The sequence below is a fragment of the Dermacentor albipictus genome, chromosome 9, assembly GCF_038994185.2.
Source record: "Dermacentor albipictus isolate Rhodes 1998 colony chromosome 9, USDA_Dalb.pri_finalv2, whole genome shotgun sequence".
In the NCBI taxonomy this organism is placed as follows: Eukaryota; Metazoa; Arthropoda; class Arachnida; order Ixodida; family Ixodidae; genus Dermacentor; species Dermacentor albipictus.
The window spans coordinates 83,777,295-83,796,484 of NC_091829.1; the positions used below are offsets into that span (position 1 = coordinate 83,777,295).

Genomic DNA, 19,190 nt, shown 5'->3' on the forward strand with positions numbered 1-19,190 from the left:
GGTGCACCTCCGGGCGGCTTAGAAATCGGAAATCAAACCCCCATACGAGGCTCCTCTATCTCGCACGCGATCAGAGGCGTTCGCTAAAAGGTTGCGCTTAGGAGCCGAGGAAGATTCACAGAGGCGTCCTGAAGCATTTCTCTTGTCTTCTTCAGAGTAACAAGCCACGCATGACAATAACCCCTGTTACCTGTCGCTCTGACGAAGCCCCGGCCCACCAGCTGAAACGTTAAGTGATACGTTTTGAATAGTTCGTCGTGTTTCTCCTGCGTTGTATATATGTACCACCCGGTACGAAGTCAGAGCCCTTGTGTTTCAACGCAACCGCGCGAGCCAGTCAGCCAGTACCAACAGAGGAAACAATCGATGATGATCATGAGGATGGGTATATACAGACAAAGACAGCAAATATATATATATATATATATATATATATATATATATATATATATAAAGTAGATGTATCCATGGTTGCTGCAAAGTTATCTTGTTTTCAATCTTGAGAAACATCAGCCTCCGGGCGAAACGTATGTACGGTATGTATGTGCGTATGTTATCAACCCTGAAAGACAACTTCCGCAGAAGGGTAGGGGGGGGGGGGAAGGCTGGGTAGGCTGACCTATAAGTCTATGGCGGAGCGGGGGAGGGGTTACAATACCCTTCATTTATCACCGTCCGTGTCCCCACCGGCGGGCAGTATAGTAAGACACGTGCTTCGTTATGCGGTTCGCTCTCCTGTCGCACCTCGGTGGGACGGGAGGGGGGGGGGGCGGTTCGGTCGTTCCTTTTCGCTGCAAACGGACACGACACAAGCGCAGTCGTAATTGCGAGGCTCCCGTTACACGACGGCAGTGCGCTTCGTGACCGTATAGCCCACAACCGTCGTTGGCTGCAAAGTGGCCGCCGGCTCGTTAAGTGACGCCGCGCTTTGACCGCGGGGCTATACCACAGAACACGTATATGGCTATACTGCGGCGACGGTGGTGGCGCGAGGGGGGCTCCTCCTCTCCACTAGTAACGTGCTGCGTGAGTCACGATCACTTCCCGAGGGTGCGTAGCAGAAAGAACAGCACCCCGCTTCGGAAGTGCCTCGCGTACGCGACCGGGACAGGCGCGTTGCAATGTGCCGCATAGGAGCAGGTGACCAAGTATGCGTGAGCCTGTGTAATGGTCCCCTATAGCTGGTAAATATGCGCACCAGGACAAATAGAAGGGAGCAACGATTACGAGGCCCCAAGAGAACACGGGTAACGGTCCGGGTTCTGTTAAACGGTTGTTTGCCGCGCAACCAGCGTTGTTAAATGATACGGAGGCCTTTGTTAAAGGGACGCTAGTAAGAAACACTAAATCAGCTTTGATAGGTAATGTTGTAATACTCCCGAGACTCAACGAAAAGAATCTTGTTTATACTTCGTCGCCCCCCCCCACTTTCCCTTTCCCAGTGAAGCAGTTATTAGTTGGCGTTTTCTTTTTTGGTTCACTGCAAATGTATGGCTTCAAAACTCCATTGTGATTCATTTGGCTCCAAGAAGGTTGAAGATTAGTGGAGGAAATTAAGCCACACCTTTCTTTTTTTGTACAGAACCTCAGCACAAGTACGCCAGTACGGTACGCCCTCACAAATATAGTGGTCACCACCAACGTTCTCAGCCAAGTTATTCCATTTGGCCTCAGTCACATTCTTGACAAAGATGAGATCAGGGGTATAGTCTCTAGACGTGGATGTCCCGATTCGGGTTGGAAAGTTAGGGTCAGTGATCAGCGTCAGGTCCAGATCCATGGCATTCTGCCAGAGATGCTTACCCGTATTGGTATCATATTTATAACCCCAGACATGGAGCGGGGCATTAAAGTCCGCGGCAACAATAAGATGACTTGAGCCTGCCAGGTCTACGGCATTGAGCAGAGTCTTAAATCGTTGCCTTTTTTCGTTGGGACTACTGTATATGTTAAGAACATATATGCTGCCTCGGTTGACCCGACCAGGTATGATCTCTACCATGACATACTCAACATTACTACCAGCCAATTTGAGATCATGTGTCACATGAGTGAGTTTCTTACTGACGAGAGTACATACCTCCCTCCCCACCAACTTCACGGAGACCGAGCAAAACCCAGTCATCGAGATGCCAGGCGAGATGGTTTCCTCTAATAAGAAAAGCTGGGGCATCTTTTCACGACTGCGTAGATATTGCTGTAGGGGAGCCTTCTTCCTAGAGAAGCCCCTACAGTTCCACTGCCAAATTCGGAATGTCTCAAAGGGCGGAGCCATCTCTTACGAGCTGGAAATCGACCCTAGGCGGGGCTAGAATCGTGGCTACATTGCTAGCTGCTGGGTCAGAAAGACGTATCGGTGGGTTTGGTGGCGCTACCGGGCCCACAACAAACTCTACAAAGGATTCGATTTTGAGCAACCACTGGTTGGTGTTTGCTTCTAAGGTCGTCATCTTGCTTTGCATCTCAGTGATCCTATCACCTAACTGTCTCATACTTTCGCTGAGAGCGGTTAACATCTCGCGTACTTTTGATTTAGCTTTACGTGACACGTTCTCTTGATCACAAGCTATTGCCCACTTCTGCGGTGGTCGTGACCCGTCGCTACCCTCAGCCATCGGGACTTCCAGAATTTCTGCGTTGACGGTAGCGGTGGGTTGTGAGTTCCTAGCGCCCTTAATCTCTGCTATCTCAGCCATTAGCCTATAATGTTCTCTCTCATGGCCCCGTTCTCGCCCTCTAATCTCCTGATTTTTTCCAATCATCATGCTCTGACAGCGACCTCGACATCACCTCCGATGGTCCTCCACGGACCCGATCTGCCCAAGTGGAGCGGCCCTCCTTGTGGACCACCTGCTGCTGATGATGATGTCTCCGGGCTCTGGATCTTGACCTGGATCGGCTTCTGTGCTCGAAGCGAACCATGGAAGCAGATCGTCCCCTGGAGTGATCAGGGGAGCGGCTCCGGGATAAAGTCCTGGAAAGGTGGCGACCTCTAGACCGCGATCTGGAGCGACGGCGACCTCCCTCGGGGCTGTTTGCTGGGGGCGATGCTACCATAACGATATGCTGGTCGCGCTCCGGGAACTGGAGCTCGGCACCTAGGAAATCCGGGGTAGGGCTTCTCATCCGGCTCCTTTCGGCTCTGGCTCGTTCTCTTCGACGACGTCGAACGACGTGTGGGATTTTAAAGCGCTGTTTGCATTCCTTCCCTGCCGTGAGATGGCTCTCGCCGCACAACTTGCATCTAGGCATGCACTGATGCTGCTCGTCTGGGTTCGAGGCTCCACATCCTCTGCATACGGATTCGCTGGGCGTCGGACATACGTCGGCAGGATGGCCGAGCGTTACGCAAACGTAGCAGATGTCGATCTGCTTACGATATAAAGTACATCTGACCAATGCATTGTCATACCTGACGTAGTTGGGTACCCGGTATCCGTCAAAGGCAATTATGACGGTGCCGGTGTCCTTGATTCTCTTGGCCGCCAGCGCCAGGGGGTTTCTTGCATTAACAATTCTTGCGTCGCAACACCTCTGGTCCGTCACAAAGGGCAACGTCTCGTATTACGCCTTTGCACGTAGCATGTGGTGTCGTGCGGTATGCCGCTACCTCGTGCAGACGACCCGCCACCAAAATATTCTTCATCCTAACATATTTGGTTGCATTCTCCTCCTTTGGCGTACTGGCCACGACCATATTCTGTTGATAGTTAGGACAAATCATGTACGCTTCACGCTTCGAATCCTCGATGGAAGCAGTGGTGTTGATTGCATCAGCCACCACAGTCGGGCCTATCCTGGATATATTCAGGCCACCCCTCACTCTGATCACAATTTGGATGTCCTCCATGGGAAGCGGCGGCATTCTTCCACGACGAATAATGCGGCTCTTGACACCAGCTCCGGTCCTGCTACGATCGTTGTGGCCGGGCACCGCGCTAGGCCTGAGTCCATTGCCGGGCCTGTCTTTCGACGATTTCGTCAAATGGTGTATTTTGCCGGCTAATTGCCGGCCGGAAACCTCTAGAAAATCGTCGAGGGGAAGTTCCTCCCCTTGCACAGTGTATTCTACAAGAAGAGGTCTCACCGAGCGGCCACAAGGCCGGGAGTCTTCTTTTTCTTCTTAGTCATGGATCGCATTTCCGGCATGCGCTTCCTCGTAGACACGGGTGCCGAGGTCAGGGTACCGCCGTCCTCAACAAGTGACCACACAATTCTAAGTCACCTGAACCTACGCTCCTTGCGGCGAACTCTACCTCCATCGCTACGTATGGTCTGCGGCACATTACTCTCGAACTTGGCCTGCAGCGCTTGTTCCGGTAGGTCTTCATCCTAGCCGATGCCAATCAGCCCATTCTCGGCTCCGATGTCCTGGCCTATTTCGACCTTGATGTCAGCATGTGCCGTCATCCCCTGATTGACAGCAAGACGCGCCTCTCCATTCCTGGCGTTCTGTCGGGTGTCGCTCCCACTGGCATCCACACGCTGATCCCACCATGCCCGTATATGCTCGCATAAGTCGAAGACTTTCCTGAGGTGACGAGACCCTTCAATTTAAATCAGCCACCCAAGGACAGTGTAACCCACCACATTGTCACGCGTGGTCTACCCATCGCAGCTCATCCGCGCCGCCTTTTCGGTGAGCTTCTGGGCATTTCTAAACGCGAATTCGAGCACGTGCTCCAGCTCGGCACTATTCCTCCTTCGTACAGCACTTGCGAGTTGCTCTTCCATCTGGGGCCCAAGAAGGAACCGGGTGAATGGCGTCTGTGCGGCGACTACCGGGAGCTCAGCGATCACATGGTCCACGATAGCTATCCGCTTCCACACATCCAAGATTCCACAGGCCACTTGGAAGGATACAAGATCTTTAGCAAAGCTCTGTTGAGCCTGCCAGTGTCCCGAAGACGTCCATTACTACACTCTTCGGCCTGTTTGAGTATGAGCGCATGCCCTTTGGGCTAGGCAACGCAGCTCAACCGTTCCAGAGATTCATTGCTGAGGTAACGCGCGGCCTCCCTGCTATATTCTCCTACGTTGACATCGTCGTCGCGAGTTCCACTCCTCAAGATCATGAGCGTCAACTCGGGGAACTGTTTCAACGCCTTCAACAATATGGCCTGGTTGTCAAGCCCCAGAAATGCGTCTTCAGGTCTTATGAGCTCGAGCTCCTGGGCCATCACATCCAGGCCCTACGAATTCGTCCGTTGCCCTCTCACGTCCAGGCCGTGAAAGACTTCCGAGCACCGACTATACCCTACGCCAGCTATGTGAGTTCCTGGGCCGAGTGAATTTCCTACTCCGCTTTATTCCGCACTCTACCGAGCTCCTACACCCACTGAGTGACCTCCTTCGCACAACCAAGAACTCCTTATCCGCGATTTCCTGTACTCCCGAAGCTCAAGTTACTTTCAGGACTGCTAAACAAGGAGTGGCCGGTTCAGTAACTATCATCCACCCGAGGACTCAATGCAGAAGCGATGGCCAAGTACTTCGTTTGGGTATCTCGTTTCGGATGCCCCAACGTTGTTACAAACTGATCGCGGCCGGCAATTGGAATGTACTCTCTTCACTTCCCTCAACGGCCTGCTTGGCACTAGGTACTGCAGTGCCAGACCATACCATCCCTGTGCCATCCCTGTGTCGTCAGCTCAAGGCTGCCCTCACTGCGCGCCCGGATCGAGACCACTGGGTCGACCATCTTCCTATATGGTGCTTCTTGGCCTACACGCCGCCCTTCGTTGCGACCTTGGCTGTTCAACGGCCGGGCTCGTCTGCGGTGCACCGCCCTGCGGCTTCCTGCAGACTTGTTCGTTCCTTCGGCACCCTCGCCCCAGCCGCTGCAGCAACTCCAATGTCTATGACTGCATTCACCAACTGCGCCCCGTCCCACCTCGATCTTCTGACCACAGTATCTTTGCGCATCCGGACCTTGCGTCTTCGACGCACGTTCTTCTCAGACGAAACGCTGTGATGGCGCCTAGTACGCCCTTCCGCAATGCGCCGTACGGGGTTCTCCACAAGACGTCGAAGTCCACCCCCGTCCTATTAAGTGGTCGTGACGAGGTCGTTGTGTTAGACTGCTTCAAACCGGCCTACATCGAGAAGCGTCCCACTGAGCACCCCGCCGATGTCGCCGGCGTATCCACCGATCCGCATGTCATCAAGATAGCCCCATCTCTGCATCGTCGACCCGTACATCTTGCCGTTCCCTCTGGGCAGGGGGCCCTGTAGCTCCCACCGACGCCGCAAAGCGGGATCGCTAAGATCGGCACTCTCAGCCGGCTTCGAGAGACCAGGGAAATAAAGATACGCGGCACGTGCTCGATGCGCAAGCACGGCACTGTTCGGTGTGGATCTAAAAGTCTGCTACGTGTTCGGTTCTAGAAGCCTGCTACGTGCGTCTTCTTGCTCTGGCGCTGCGCGCTGTGACCCCCTCGGCCCCCGACAAGAGATAAACTGCCGCGCGTGCAAAGAGTGGGCGTGCCGAGATTGCATTACACCTTGCTCACTGTCTTCCCGCACGTGTAGTACTGGAGGTTGCGTAATCTCGAGTTTTTGGAGACGGGTTGAAGCGAGAGGCAGATGAAACATTCGCTCCTCGCTGCCGGCGCTTTTCATGATAGCGTCGTCCCACTGCGGGTGATATTACCAGTTGTAGGGGATTAGTGGACGAGAAAGCGTGACTGGCCTCGCTTCGTATAACTGCCGATGTGAAGATGTCGTCGACACGGCATGAAAGCATCCCTTTCGTCGCCGACTCTCAAATTTACCAAAATGAGTTCATTCGCATTCAGTGTTGCTTTTTCCGATTGCTCGATAATTCGGAAAATTGCCCGGCCCCTTCCGCGTAAGAAAAATTCTGATTTGGATATAACAAAATTTGTACATAACGACTTCGTTATATCGAGGTTTAACTGTATATGACTTTCACTGTTCACGTTCTTGCGATTTTCTGTTGCTGCCACGACTAAACCACTTCGTAGCTTCCGGTTGGATCTCCCGTTCGCACTGCAGTGGATAGCCAACTGGACATAGTATGGCTGACCACCCTGGCCTTCTGCTCTCTCTCTCTCTCTCTGACGATGATGGTGATGATGATGATGGACTCTGGTTATATTTACTGACATACGCTTTGAAACGAGGCGGGGACTACTGGTCCCCCACTGTGCCTAACTTAATGAGTACATAATGGTAACAGCGCGAACAAAACGACGACGGAGCGAAATGACGCAGGACGAGCACTGACTCACAACTAAGCTTACTGAAGCACACACACCAAGGAATATAAGCGACACAGGCGACGTCATGGCCAAACGAGGTACGCACAACCAGGCCACGTGGGTACGGGACATCTGTTACAGTATCGAGCTATCTAGGTAAACTAATTCCTGCTGAGAAAGCGCGATCGGAAGCTGGCTAATGCACCGCGTGCCCTTTTGCTCAGTGTGGGCTGCTTCCACGACTAATCTGGTGCATACATTAGTATGCTTAAAAAAAATTGATGTCACTTTGAGCAGAAGCTTACACTCACATTGTCGGCAATGGGCAGAGACATGCGCATAATCATTCTTGTCCAAAGACAGTTCGTGCTCCCCAAGTCTTGCATTGATGCACCAGCTAGTTTTTTTTGCCTTATGTAAACTCGGCCACACTTGAGCGAGACGGAATACGCTACATTGGTAGTGCATCCTGCATACTTATTAACGTGATTAACTATGCACCTTACATTATAATTACGTTAGAAACTTTAGCCGGTCATTTCTCTCTCTGGGTGCGGGAGCTGTACTTTGCGGGCGCCGTGAGAAACAAAACAGAAAACTCGGAGGCCACTGCAGGAATCGACAGCGGCCAGGCCCACGATTCGTGAAGCGAGCTTCCGAATATTCGCGACATTTATTTCAGTTCGTTTCATTACCTTAAAGACCCCACTGAGTGGGAACTTCACACAAGTGGTGGGTTACTGTAAACACCGGTAGCACAGTGAATCTTCAAGTAGTAAAGAAACACAGTCAGAAAGTCCTTAAATATTAATGAAATGTATTGATATACCGTAAACTCGGATCGTCATGTGGAAAATGAGCAACGATCGCATTTATGAATAACAGTCGATGGTAGTGACATGGAGGGGGAACGAGGTCTTTCACGTCCGTGGCTGATAGGGAGAAAAATGAAGCGGCGAAAGTTTAGGGGCACGTGGACAACCGCTTAAGTTGACGGGGATGACCAACGTATTGAGAAACGCGCGAGAATACTTCGAAAATACGCGTGAGTTATCGCTTCGCATTAAATGTAAACTGCCTACAGGTAAACTGTAGTTCCTAATACATCAGTTCTGAGCGGTGACTGCGCTGATTGTATGTATGTGCTCCTTTCTTTCTTTATCTCTACTTTGTGATCACTTTACCTCCCCCTCACCTCTTTCCCCAGCATAGGGTAGCAAACCGGATCTTCCCCTCTGGTTAACCTCCTTGCCTTTCCCCTTACCTCTCTCTCTCTCTCTCTCTCTCTACTACATCAGTTCTACGACGTAGTTGCGTAAACGGAAGCTAATCGAGAGTCTCTCAACGCGTAACAGGCGAGGACCGAAAGTTCGAGGTCCAAGGTCACTCGCGCACTGCTCGCAGTGTCTAGGAGGCACGACTCTCAATCTGGATTCATGTCGCGTAGTGCGGCTGCCTTGGACTTCCGGGCATTGCGAGGCGTGGAATCGCGATGTAGTTATTTGGACAACCGTCCAAACACCTGCGATGCCCGCGCCTTCAGTCTTTACGAGCAAGGAAACTTGCCATTGACTGTTACGTGAAAAAAATTTTGAACGGGCACGCTTACCTCAACTGCCCGCAGGAGCACTAAAACCGATTAACCCGGCGAACAAAGTTAACGGCGAACGAAGCCGTCACCGATAGGTCGGGAAGTCCGGCTACCAGTTGAACAGCCCTTATGCAATGACACGGTCGCCCAAGGCAACAACAACAAAAAAATTTTCCTGGCACGTATGTCATTCGCTTTCGTGCCGGTCGCACAGTCGCAGCCGGTACACCACCACCTCGAACTTCCTTCCAGACATCATCATCATCATCATCACGTTCACCAGGCTGTTTAATCCACTGCCACGACGACGGGCCCTTCCAGCCGATCACCCCCTTTCCTTCCGTGCCGCGTCACTCGGCTCCACCCTGTGCGCCTGGCAATTTCCTAATCTGATCGCTCCATCTAATCCTCTGCCGGCCTCGGCGGCGTCTCCCTCCTCCCCCGGTAGCACCGGTAGCCGAGGCCGATATCAAAGAGAGAGAGAGCGTGCGGCGGAGAAAGTCTCTCGAGGCGGAGGTGCCCACCGGTGGAGAGGGTCGCCCGAAAGCCTTCTCCGCCACCGGACCGGTCGCCCCGGCGCACCTGGCCGACCACCGACGCCCAAGAGCCGGCGTCAGATTCGCTTTCGCGCTAAGCCCGAACGCGTCGACCGCGCTCCCTTCCGCCGGACGTCCCGCCGCAGACTCCGCGATCTACTCCTCCGCGACCGGGTGATGCTCGACTGAGCCCGTTCTCTTCTCCACAGCGAGAAACGTCGTCTTCCTCTCCGGTGGTGCAGAGCCGCGCCTGCTAGACTTGCGTCGGCGCGACCGATCCAGGACTGACCCAGACAGCGTCCAGGAGGAGAGAGACATTACACTGCATTTTTCTTGTTTTTCGTCTGTCGGCCCGTTTCGCCGGCGCAGTTGAACGAGTACGCACACGGCCGGAAAGGCATCGGAGCAGCGCCTTCTTCCCGTTTAGCGAATTTTCGGGGAACGGGAGGTGCTCTATCAGGGACTCATCGTCCGGTGTCCGGAGTGACAGCGTCTTCGAGCGCACGGAACTTGTTTGGTTAGATCAGTGGTTCGTTAGATCAGTGAACGCTTTTCAGTGGTCCGTCGAAGGGCATCTGATCCCCTGAAAGAAAAAAGAAAAGAACTCTCGTTCTCTTTCCGTCACTGACGGAACGCAACGAAACGCCATGTCGTGCCTTAGGAGTTTGGTTTGGATGGTCATCGCCACAGCGGTTGCCGTCGTCACGGCGCAGAACGGTCGGGAGCTCGAGAAGCAAGTGGACTCGACCGAGAGTGAGTTGGAACTTGCTTTTTCCCGGTGTCTTGCGCTCGCAAGAGAATCGTCCGCGGCCTTAGGCACCTGTCACGTGCGTGGAGTCAGTTATCGAACGTAAACTATAGAGTTGCGTTTTCCGTTGCTCCGCGAAACAAGCCTCTAAAGCGTCTGCCATCTGGCAACTTAAGATGGGCACGTCTGTTCGTCGTGAGTTCAGCGAGTTAGTGCACCGCACGCGACTTAATTGACAGCAGCTATTTCGCGTGGACATGTCTCTGACTACATAATCTTGACGTTATATTACGGAGCTGCTACGCATTGTTCCTCCGTGGGAAGATTTTTTTTTTGTTTTGTAGCATGGCGCGTGACCGCATACCATATTGCTCAAATGCTACTAGCGTGAGAACCTCGCGAAATAATGGGCCAGCGGCAATGTGGATTCACTTCAATAGACAAAAAAAAAATATGAGTCGGCGTTTCTCGTATCCCGTTAGTCCGTTTCACGTAGGCCTTGCCGCGGCTAAGTGGTGGTGACGAAATAACGCCTGAAGTCTTCGAAGGGCAAACAGTAACTTCTGAGTTCTCAAAGCGACGTATACACTGCGAGCTGCTTCCCATGCATTTCCGTATTGCCTGAAAAGCAGTGGCACACAATGAAGCTTTCATATTTACCAGTAGGGCTGGCTGCGATCCCTCCCGTATCTTGCACTCGGATCACCGCGACTCGTTCATATGCACGACTACAAGAGAAAGAAGCTATTGAGATACCTTGAAAATGAAAAAAAAAAGAAACATGCTGCTTGCTGGATGTCTGAACATGTTAAAGATAAAAATTAAAAGAAGATACTCGAAATTCTGCAAGTGCGCTTCCCCGCACATCTTGTTTTACCTGCACACGATGGCGGACGTCGCCCTAGAAGTGGAAATAAAGCAGAGCGTAGGAGCTGGCGCCGCTATCCTAGCCACCATCGCTTCCTTGCTAGATTCTCGCTGTTTGCAAGCCTAGCTTCGGCGGCTCAAAGTTGCCGCCAGCCGAAAGTCGGCCATCTTGTGTAGGACCACCCAACAGTGTGGAAAAGCCTACTTTCCGTATTTCGCTTACCCACTCTAGTGGTAGCGGCCGTCCCGTTCGCGTCTCCTTGTGCTTCTTTGCGAAAATTCTGCGCTAAAACAGTGTTAGGTATGGATTACCAACTAGTCCGAACCAACGTTATGCACTATTGTGAGCTGGTTTTATTCACCACAGTTCGCGGTGTACCTTTTATTTTTATTTTTTTAACCATGTTGAATCGATAGAGGCTCCTGCTTAAGACCGCATACTTGTTTTACGCTTGCGCATTTCCCGATACGAAGAAAGTGTCCTTAGCGCCATCGGGGCCCTTGTCGCGCGAAGTGCATACGTTAAGCCGTTTGGCAAGTGGACACGCAAGTTACAGCTGGCGAAACGCGAAGAGCCATACAGCCAATGCCACAGAATCTTGGCCTGTGTGATAGTTATAAGTGGACGTTTTATTACCTGTTTCTACTTATAGACGCGTGCCGTTCCCGGAAACCGGCTTCTCGTTTGTGCAAAAACCATCCAGCGGTATTTCCCCGCCTCGTGGCAATGTTAGCCAGTTTTGGCACTGCCAAGTTTTCCGTATCACCCCGCGCGGTGAATACGGCAACCCTCTGCCCTGCACTTCATCCTGCGTTTGGCGACACACTTGCTAAAGTGATTTATGAAGAGCGATGGTTAGGGAATGTTTGGCAATGTTCCGTTAATCCTACCGGCGGTTCAGTGGCACGTGGCGTCCTGACTCTTAGCACGACGAGGTCGCGGGTTCGTTTCATCAGTCGCGGCGAAGGAGTTCGTATGCGGGCGGCGGAGTGCGAAAACGCTGCAGTGTACCGTGCTCTGGATGCACGTTAAAGAACTCCAGGTAGGCCAACTTAATCCGGAGTTGTCCACTATACCTACCACCCCACAAAAATTAACTTGTCTTCTTTTTTTTTAAGTGCGGAAACCGCGACCTGATTATGAGGCACGCCGTAGTGGGGAACTTGGGACTAATTTCACCACCTGGGGTTCATTAACGCGCACCCTGTGCCCGGTAAAACACGGGCGTTTTTTGCATGTAGCCCCCGTAGAAGGCCGGGATTCGATCCCGCGCCCTCGAGCTTTGCGGCGGAAGGCAAAGCTACTAAGCAACCACGCCGGGTTGGACGGATCACCCCATAGCTTATGTAAACACCGCCATTTTTCATTCTCCTAATTACTTCTCTGAATAGGCAGAAATTACTCCCAACTGCGCGTAGTTGTAGATCTGCGTTCAATGAATGTATTCCGTCCATCCTTTCTCATTTTCTCCGGCGGAGTGAAAGAGTGAGTGAGTGAGTGAATGAGTGAGTGAGTGAGTGAGTGAGTGAGTGAGTGAGTGAGTGAGTGAGTGAGTGAGTGAGTGAGTGAGTGAGTGAGTGAGTGAGTGAGTGAGTGAGTGAGTGAGTGAGTGAGTGAGTGAGTGAGTGAGTGAGTGAGTGAGTTAAAAATGCAGAGATGTTAAACAGTCAAGAGGGCGATCGGCTACCCTACGCTGAGGGAAGGGAAAATGGGAATAGAAAGAAGGGAGAGAGAGCGAAAAAGGAATGCGACTGGTGCAAGTACGTGCGAGGACAGCACTACACAGTCATTGGCGCTCGCACAATCCCCAATTATTTCCACCGGACATAATTAACACATCGGTATATTATAACGAATGCGTCATAGAAGTTCGCGGAATTTCTTTATAGGTGCGTTTGGGTACATGCGATTTCCGGAGCTATCGAACTATATTTAGTGCATAAGCCTGTTCATTATAATCGGGGCTCCACTGTACAGTCATGTAATTGCCCCCCCCCCTCCCCCAAATGTTTAGGACTTCCCTGAAGCCCTCTCTTGGGGCTTGAGTTGAAGGGTCATTTTACAGTTCGGCAGCTGTCCCTTGCGAGTGCTTGGCTCATTCGCCGTACAGGAGCCAATCACGCAATCTTTCTTCATTCCTACTTTAGATGTAGAGGTGAGTTACAGTGAGGATCTGGTTTTTACAGCGAAGCTGTTAGCCTCTCGGTGGACGTCATTTTTCTTGTCCATCCGTGAGCAGAAATTACTATCTTCAGCAATGGCTCATACCTCTCCCCCTCCACCCCCTAAGCAAGCAAAAATGCAATGGTTCACCCACCTCGTAATACAGAGGCTACAAGCCCCCTGGAAATTGAAGCAAACAGTGCCTAAATTCGTTGAAATCATCCATGCAACCCACAGAACAGCATACGTTTCAATAAAGAACAAACTCAAAACAAGCATCTGAACCATCAGTAAAGCATTGCATAGCCCACTCAGCAGTTTTGCAACAGCTACGCTGGGCATCCACTTTTGCAGGACCAGGACGGCGAGTCAACTTTTTTTGTAACAAACATACGCAAAATTAGACGAAGAGTATAGTTGCAGCGATAAAATATTGCACATAATAATTGAAGCAGCTGCAAATTTTTCTTATTATACAATTATCTTCACAAAAAGAAACAAGAGAGCAGCACTGAACGTTGGGAGTTTCAACGATTGCAAATCTTCACTGCACTGCCTATAATTTCATGCATACGCAATGCCGGTCCCACGAGTATAATGTCACGCGCGCGAATTCATCGTCCCCATTCCATGGTCTTCTCTGAACTTACCATGTCTTAAAGATGCTTCTGGGCTTGTTTCTTCGCCCTCAATGCAATTCGCTCATTGTTCGCATCCTTCAAGCCCAGCTACCTTGACACCCTTCGTTTACGTGGCCCCTCCGGTTAAGTTTTCATGGCCCGCTTTCGCACGATTCCGTATTTCTGTGGCAGCGAAGGTCAGCGGAGCGAATGCGAAAACGAATTCGAGAACCAATGGGAATAAATAAAGAACGCGAGACCCTTTATGCAACGCAGGGTACCCCCACACATACACAAAACATACAAATAAAATAGATACAAAAGTCTAGAACTGTTCGCCGTACAAGCGCCGACGATATCGCAGTGCGAAGGCCGGCGCCCGGCGGTGTGCGTTTCTCCCTATTAGCGCGCAAACTGAGGCAAATAATCGTCAACGACCTTCGCAACGATTACGGCGACCCGGAGCCGCCGCAGAGACTGGCCCTGCACTCTGCGCGGCGGCCAGTCCGCTGCATGCGGCAGGAACCGGCCGAGTTTACACGCGACGAAGTCGCCGAGCCGGCGTCCTTCGTAACCGCGGCCTGAGGCGGCACACCCGAGGCACAGGACAAATCCTTCGGAGTGCATTTGCAGAGACGCCTACACACATCCCGGGCCCCATCGAAGTGCGAAGGAAAAAAAAAATGGCGGCGAAACGAATTTCACGATGAATGTCGGCATCAGTGCGATTTGCTAGAGCACTGAAACAGTGCAGCGACACAGCTTATTGCCATCGGCAAAACGCGTCACGCGTGAGGCGTCTACTGCATCCAGGCTCCTCTATCGCGATTCTCTCTGGACACGCAGCTGCGTCGTCTAGCGGCGTGGCCGTGAAGTCGGTGCTAGGAGCGTGCGTCAGACGGGATTGTCTGAACATATATATATATATATATATATATATATATATATATATGGCGAGGGTTCGATTTCGCTGATTTCGCATTTGATTTTTTTTTTTGTCATTGAGGAGGCGGCACACTACCAGTTTCACATGCCAAGTGGCCCAAATTGGTGTCAAAGACGGTAACGGTAACTGATTGACATATGTATGCACTCACTCCTGCAATATCTTGCAATGCAAGATGGCAGTATATGTAAATAAATAAATAAAAAATAAATTGGAGGGCGACACATACACAGTGACACACAAGTCGGTCCGACGGCTGGTATCGCACTCAGTTCCACACACACACACACACACACACACACACACACACACACACACACACACACACACACACGCACACGCACACAGGACAGGTGCTCGTACACACTTGTTAGGCTGCCGTCAAGTATAATCGACTGTAGGCTGACACAAACTTTAGCCATATGATCATTGGGACAGCACCGAAAAGGAAATTTTGTCGCGGGCAAAACGTTCCTACATGAAGCTGGGCATCCCCTGACAATAATTTTTTTATGGGTAGTGGCAGGCATAGCAAATGTTGGCAGCCGACTTAAAATGCTGAGACTTTCTGCAATTTAATGCCACCCACTCTACCGCAAAGCAAGTCAAGAAACTATTCACACGCGTGCATTCAACGATTCCATGACTGTAACTGTCCACCGGTCTTGCGACATCAGACTTATAACCCCTCCCTCCGCCCCCCCCCCCCCACCTTGATTTTCGTCCGCAGATATAGGTGAACCGTAACGAGAGAGGAGGGAAGAGAGAGAGCACGAGAACAATCATTAGATTGCCGTGTTCTGGTCGATCGAGCGATCGACGATAACAAAGAGGGCACGGCAGAACGCATAGGTGGCGCTGTCGTGCCCAGGTGGCGCTGGCGATTCCTGCGCCCTTTCGTCGCGGAGAAAGGCGCCGTAAATGAGAAGGCGCGCCGGGTGCAATAAAAAAAGGGCCCCACTCGACGCACGGCGGTTCGATTGACTTTCGGTGAAAGGTACGCGTGACCGAGACGTCCTGATTTCGGGATCAGTCACGCCGACGGACAACTGACCACGCCTCGGGCTTGTACGTGCGGGAAAGCCGGGCTACAGAAAGAAAAAAAAAAACGCGCTTTCATTAACGATCACGAACCGTTCGGGCCTTTGCCAGTCGTTCCAAATCTCCGTGGTCATTTCTTTTCTTTTCTTTATCCGTTGCCTTCTCTTCAAGGACACGGTTAGATGCGGCGGCCTCCGCCGCTTATTTCTGCAATACTCCGGTCGTCATCTGGCGGACGGAGCGATTAGGCGATGCAGAGGCCCTGCCTTTGCGCAACCGTCGGGGAAGAGCGTATAACTTTGTAGCAGTGCGTTTAGAAAACGCATTCGCGCAGCGCGAGCAAAGGTCCTTGCGTTCGGTGAATGAGGTGAAAATAATAGCGCCCTCGACAGCATCGAAGACTGCGGCTGATTCGTGACTTCGCACTATACCAGCCGACGCACGTAAATATGGAAAATATAACCTGAGTATCTCCGAGCGACGGCAAATAAGATAGCCTCGGTTCCGTCCAGCTACGTGGCATTTGCATATGTTCAAGTCTTGGTGAACGATAGTTGGGGCATCCTGTATATGCTAAGAAGATGGGTACTCTCATCGAATGATGTGGGTGCGTGAGCAGGTGTTGGTCGCTGTACAACTGCGATCAACTGCAAACGCATTCGTTTTCCCGAAAGTCAGGGTGAATGTTCAGTTGCAGGGACTTCAGGATCTGATACCGGACTTGTGGACGGGGTTCATATAAACAGTGTGTTGCGAATAACGCAGGTATTCGTTGCTATTTTTTACATGCACTGCGTGTATATGTATTACGGCCGCGTACCAGAGAGCTCTTTGTTGCGAAACATTCAACTTGTCTAAGCTTCTGTGGTGTATGCTAAAGAACACATTGCTCACGATAAAGCAAGAAAACGCTGACGTTCCTGGGCATAGAAAGTAGCATTACTGACCGCTGTTGAATTTGATCGCTGAGCTCAAAACTTCCAAGTGAAAGACCGAGGGCGACCTGTGTACTTTTCCAAATAGCGCCCCCCCCCCCCCAACAGGAAAGGGAGCTAACTGCTTGAACTTTTCTTCGGCAATGTCGAAATTTAATATTAATCGACTACAAACAATATGATAACTGTATATTTTAACGGCAGCGGCAAGACGCAGACGCGACACAGAGAAGAGGGACCACGAAACACAGCACCTGAGGGCCACTCTTCCCGTGCGGTCCCTCTCGTATTTGTTTCGTCCGTATCTTAAGCTGCCACGTTCAAATGTGTATTTCAACTAACTAGCCAGGTATCGGTCTTATGGCGGACTTGCGATTCTTATGACGTATCCGTAGTTTTTTGATCGAGCTCTCACGTCCAACTTTCGCGTCTCGCCTTCACATTTGTTGTTTTGCTTGAACAAGTAGCTGTCAGTTGAGTAGTCGCGTGGCACGAAGCTGGAACTTGTGCAACACACGATGAATATATAACTCCAATGATTGAGCGCGGCCCAGTTGTAAACGAACGCAGAACGAAATTTGTCGTTCGTGAGCGACATCAGGGCAATCTAATGCGGCCATCATGCGGCGTACCACTTCGCGCGTCGATCAGCGCTGTGCGTAGTGACCACACCACGACGCCATAATGCCATGGCGTCCACCCATCTTTTGTACCAGCAAATTGGCTACTTCTTTCCATTCCGTTCCGTTCTTTGTACGCTGCGGGTGATTTCAATGTTTCCCTTAACGGTGCACCTCCTGAGACAGGTAACGTAACGGCTAGGAACAGCTATACAGGACCCAAGCCACGCGGCGTGACGTCATATACTCTTTTCCCAACATTTAGGTCGCTGTTTCATTGTTTTCATTGGCCCTCGCGCCACCTTCATAACTGTCATTCTCATGATGGCATTAGAGGACAAAGCCGGACTGCACATCGGTGCGGTTGGGATAGGTAAAATGCCGCAGTAACTTCACCCCTCGTCGGTACAGAGTGGTGTTAGAAAAGAGCGAACGCTCTGGCGTCTCTGGGTAGTCACATCGCGGCAATTGTTCTTAAAGGGCAACTCCGGCGTTTTTTAAAAACCAGATTAGGATATTGTCACTTTCAGATGGTATTGACAGTCCTGTCACCTGTAGGGTGGTTCAATTAGCTTGGAACTTCATCGGTAATTTTAAATAGCCAATAAACGAGATACCGGAACCTAAACGGGTAGCTGCTTCGTGTGACGTCACGATGAGTGAATGACGTCAGGTCCAACATTACCATAATGTAAACACGCAGAACGCGTGCTAAACGCGCAGTCCACGTGGCGCTTACACCAAATAAGCGTAGCTGATGACGTCTCCTGACGACACAGGGAGCTTTTGCAGATTCTCCGAACTAGACAGCGGCGATTTAAGCGACGGTTTCTGCGAGAGAGAGGTGTAGACTCTGGCGTCTCAAACAAAGGGTGGCCAGTAGAAAGTTATGAGTCCGGAACGCAACCAACTTTTAAAATTCATTTTTAGGAAAACTAAATGACTTGCACAAATAATCGGAAAGCAAAAGAGAACATATACGCAAAATTTCATTAACATCCGTGGACATCAAAAAATCGCCGGAGTTGCCCTTCAAGAAAAAGTTACCAGGGGAACTGAAGGGCGAGGGGGGGGGAGGTTTACTAGTTACAACCCCACGCAGACAACAGACAATGAAGCCAGATGAAGCATAGCGGAAACCATTTGTTACGTTTAGTTAGAATGCAGAAATAATAAGAAAAACGGGAAATGAAAATGGACGAAAAGATAACTTGCCCCCACGGTGGGAGCAGGGGTGGCACGTTTGTGTTCTCGCACCCCCCCTCCCCCCCAAATGGGAGCTGCAAACACATAGTTCGCATTACGAGTGCAAATGGCTGCAGCTGTCCATCCATTATTTTTCTCTTTGGCGGTATTTGTGTATATGTACTGGATGTAGCCCTGGGAGTTTTAACCAGCGCCACTCAAGGTGGTGGTGGCGGATGTGAGGCATCTTTTTTCATTGTAGGCGTCACCGTAGCAGATTTCTTTATGGACGGTACGTCCGAGCGGTACAGTCGCTTTCTCAGATGTCACGTAGTGCTTCCCATTCAGTGGCGCTTCCTAAATTTCTTTTTTTCTAGTTAGCCAAAGTGAGGCGAAAGAGAGTTTCGGAGGAAACGGAGGCGTTGCCCTATACGTCTGCTTATATATAACGCCTGAAATCAATCAATCAATCAATCAATCAATCAATCAATCAATCAATCAATCAATCAATCAATCAATCAATCAATCAATCAATCAAGTTTTATTTTCGCCACAGGCAGTACATTGTTACTGCGAAAATAGGGGGGCAGAGAAAAAAGCTGTCTGTGCAGTTTGACTATGCTCTAGCCACCCGTAACAAATAAAAACGAGATGTCCCGAGAAGATGGCAACTTGCAGTAATCGACAATGGTCTTAGAACAGACGTCCACAGAG

At 50.9% G+C, this 19,190-nt stretch overlaps 2 protein-coding genes across 5 annotated transcripts in view; one reads left to right on the forward strand and one right to left on the reverse strand.

Moving 5' to 3' along the window:
- LOC135919837 (multiple PDZ domain protein-like) overlaps positions 1-19,190 on the reverse strand; it is a 532,904-nt gene that overhangs the window by 338,991 nt on the left and 174,723 nt on the right. The window lies entirely within an intron of this gene.
- Positions 9,391-19,190, forward strand: part of LOC135919838 (inactive pancreatic lipase-related protein 1-like) — a 152,251-nt gene continuing 142,451 nt past the window's right edge. Inside the window, exon 1 of one of the 2 annotated variants that reach the window (XM_065453791.2) lies at positions 9,391-10,103. In XM_065453791.2, the coding sequence (XP_065309863.1) occupies positions 9,998-10,103 (106 nt within the window). In that variant the 5' untranslated portion in view covers positions 9,391-9,997. The remainder of the gene's footprint in view (positions 10,104-19,190) is intronic. The other variant, XM_065453792.1, reaches the window with a different exon arrangement.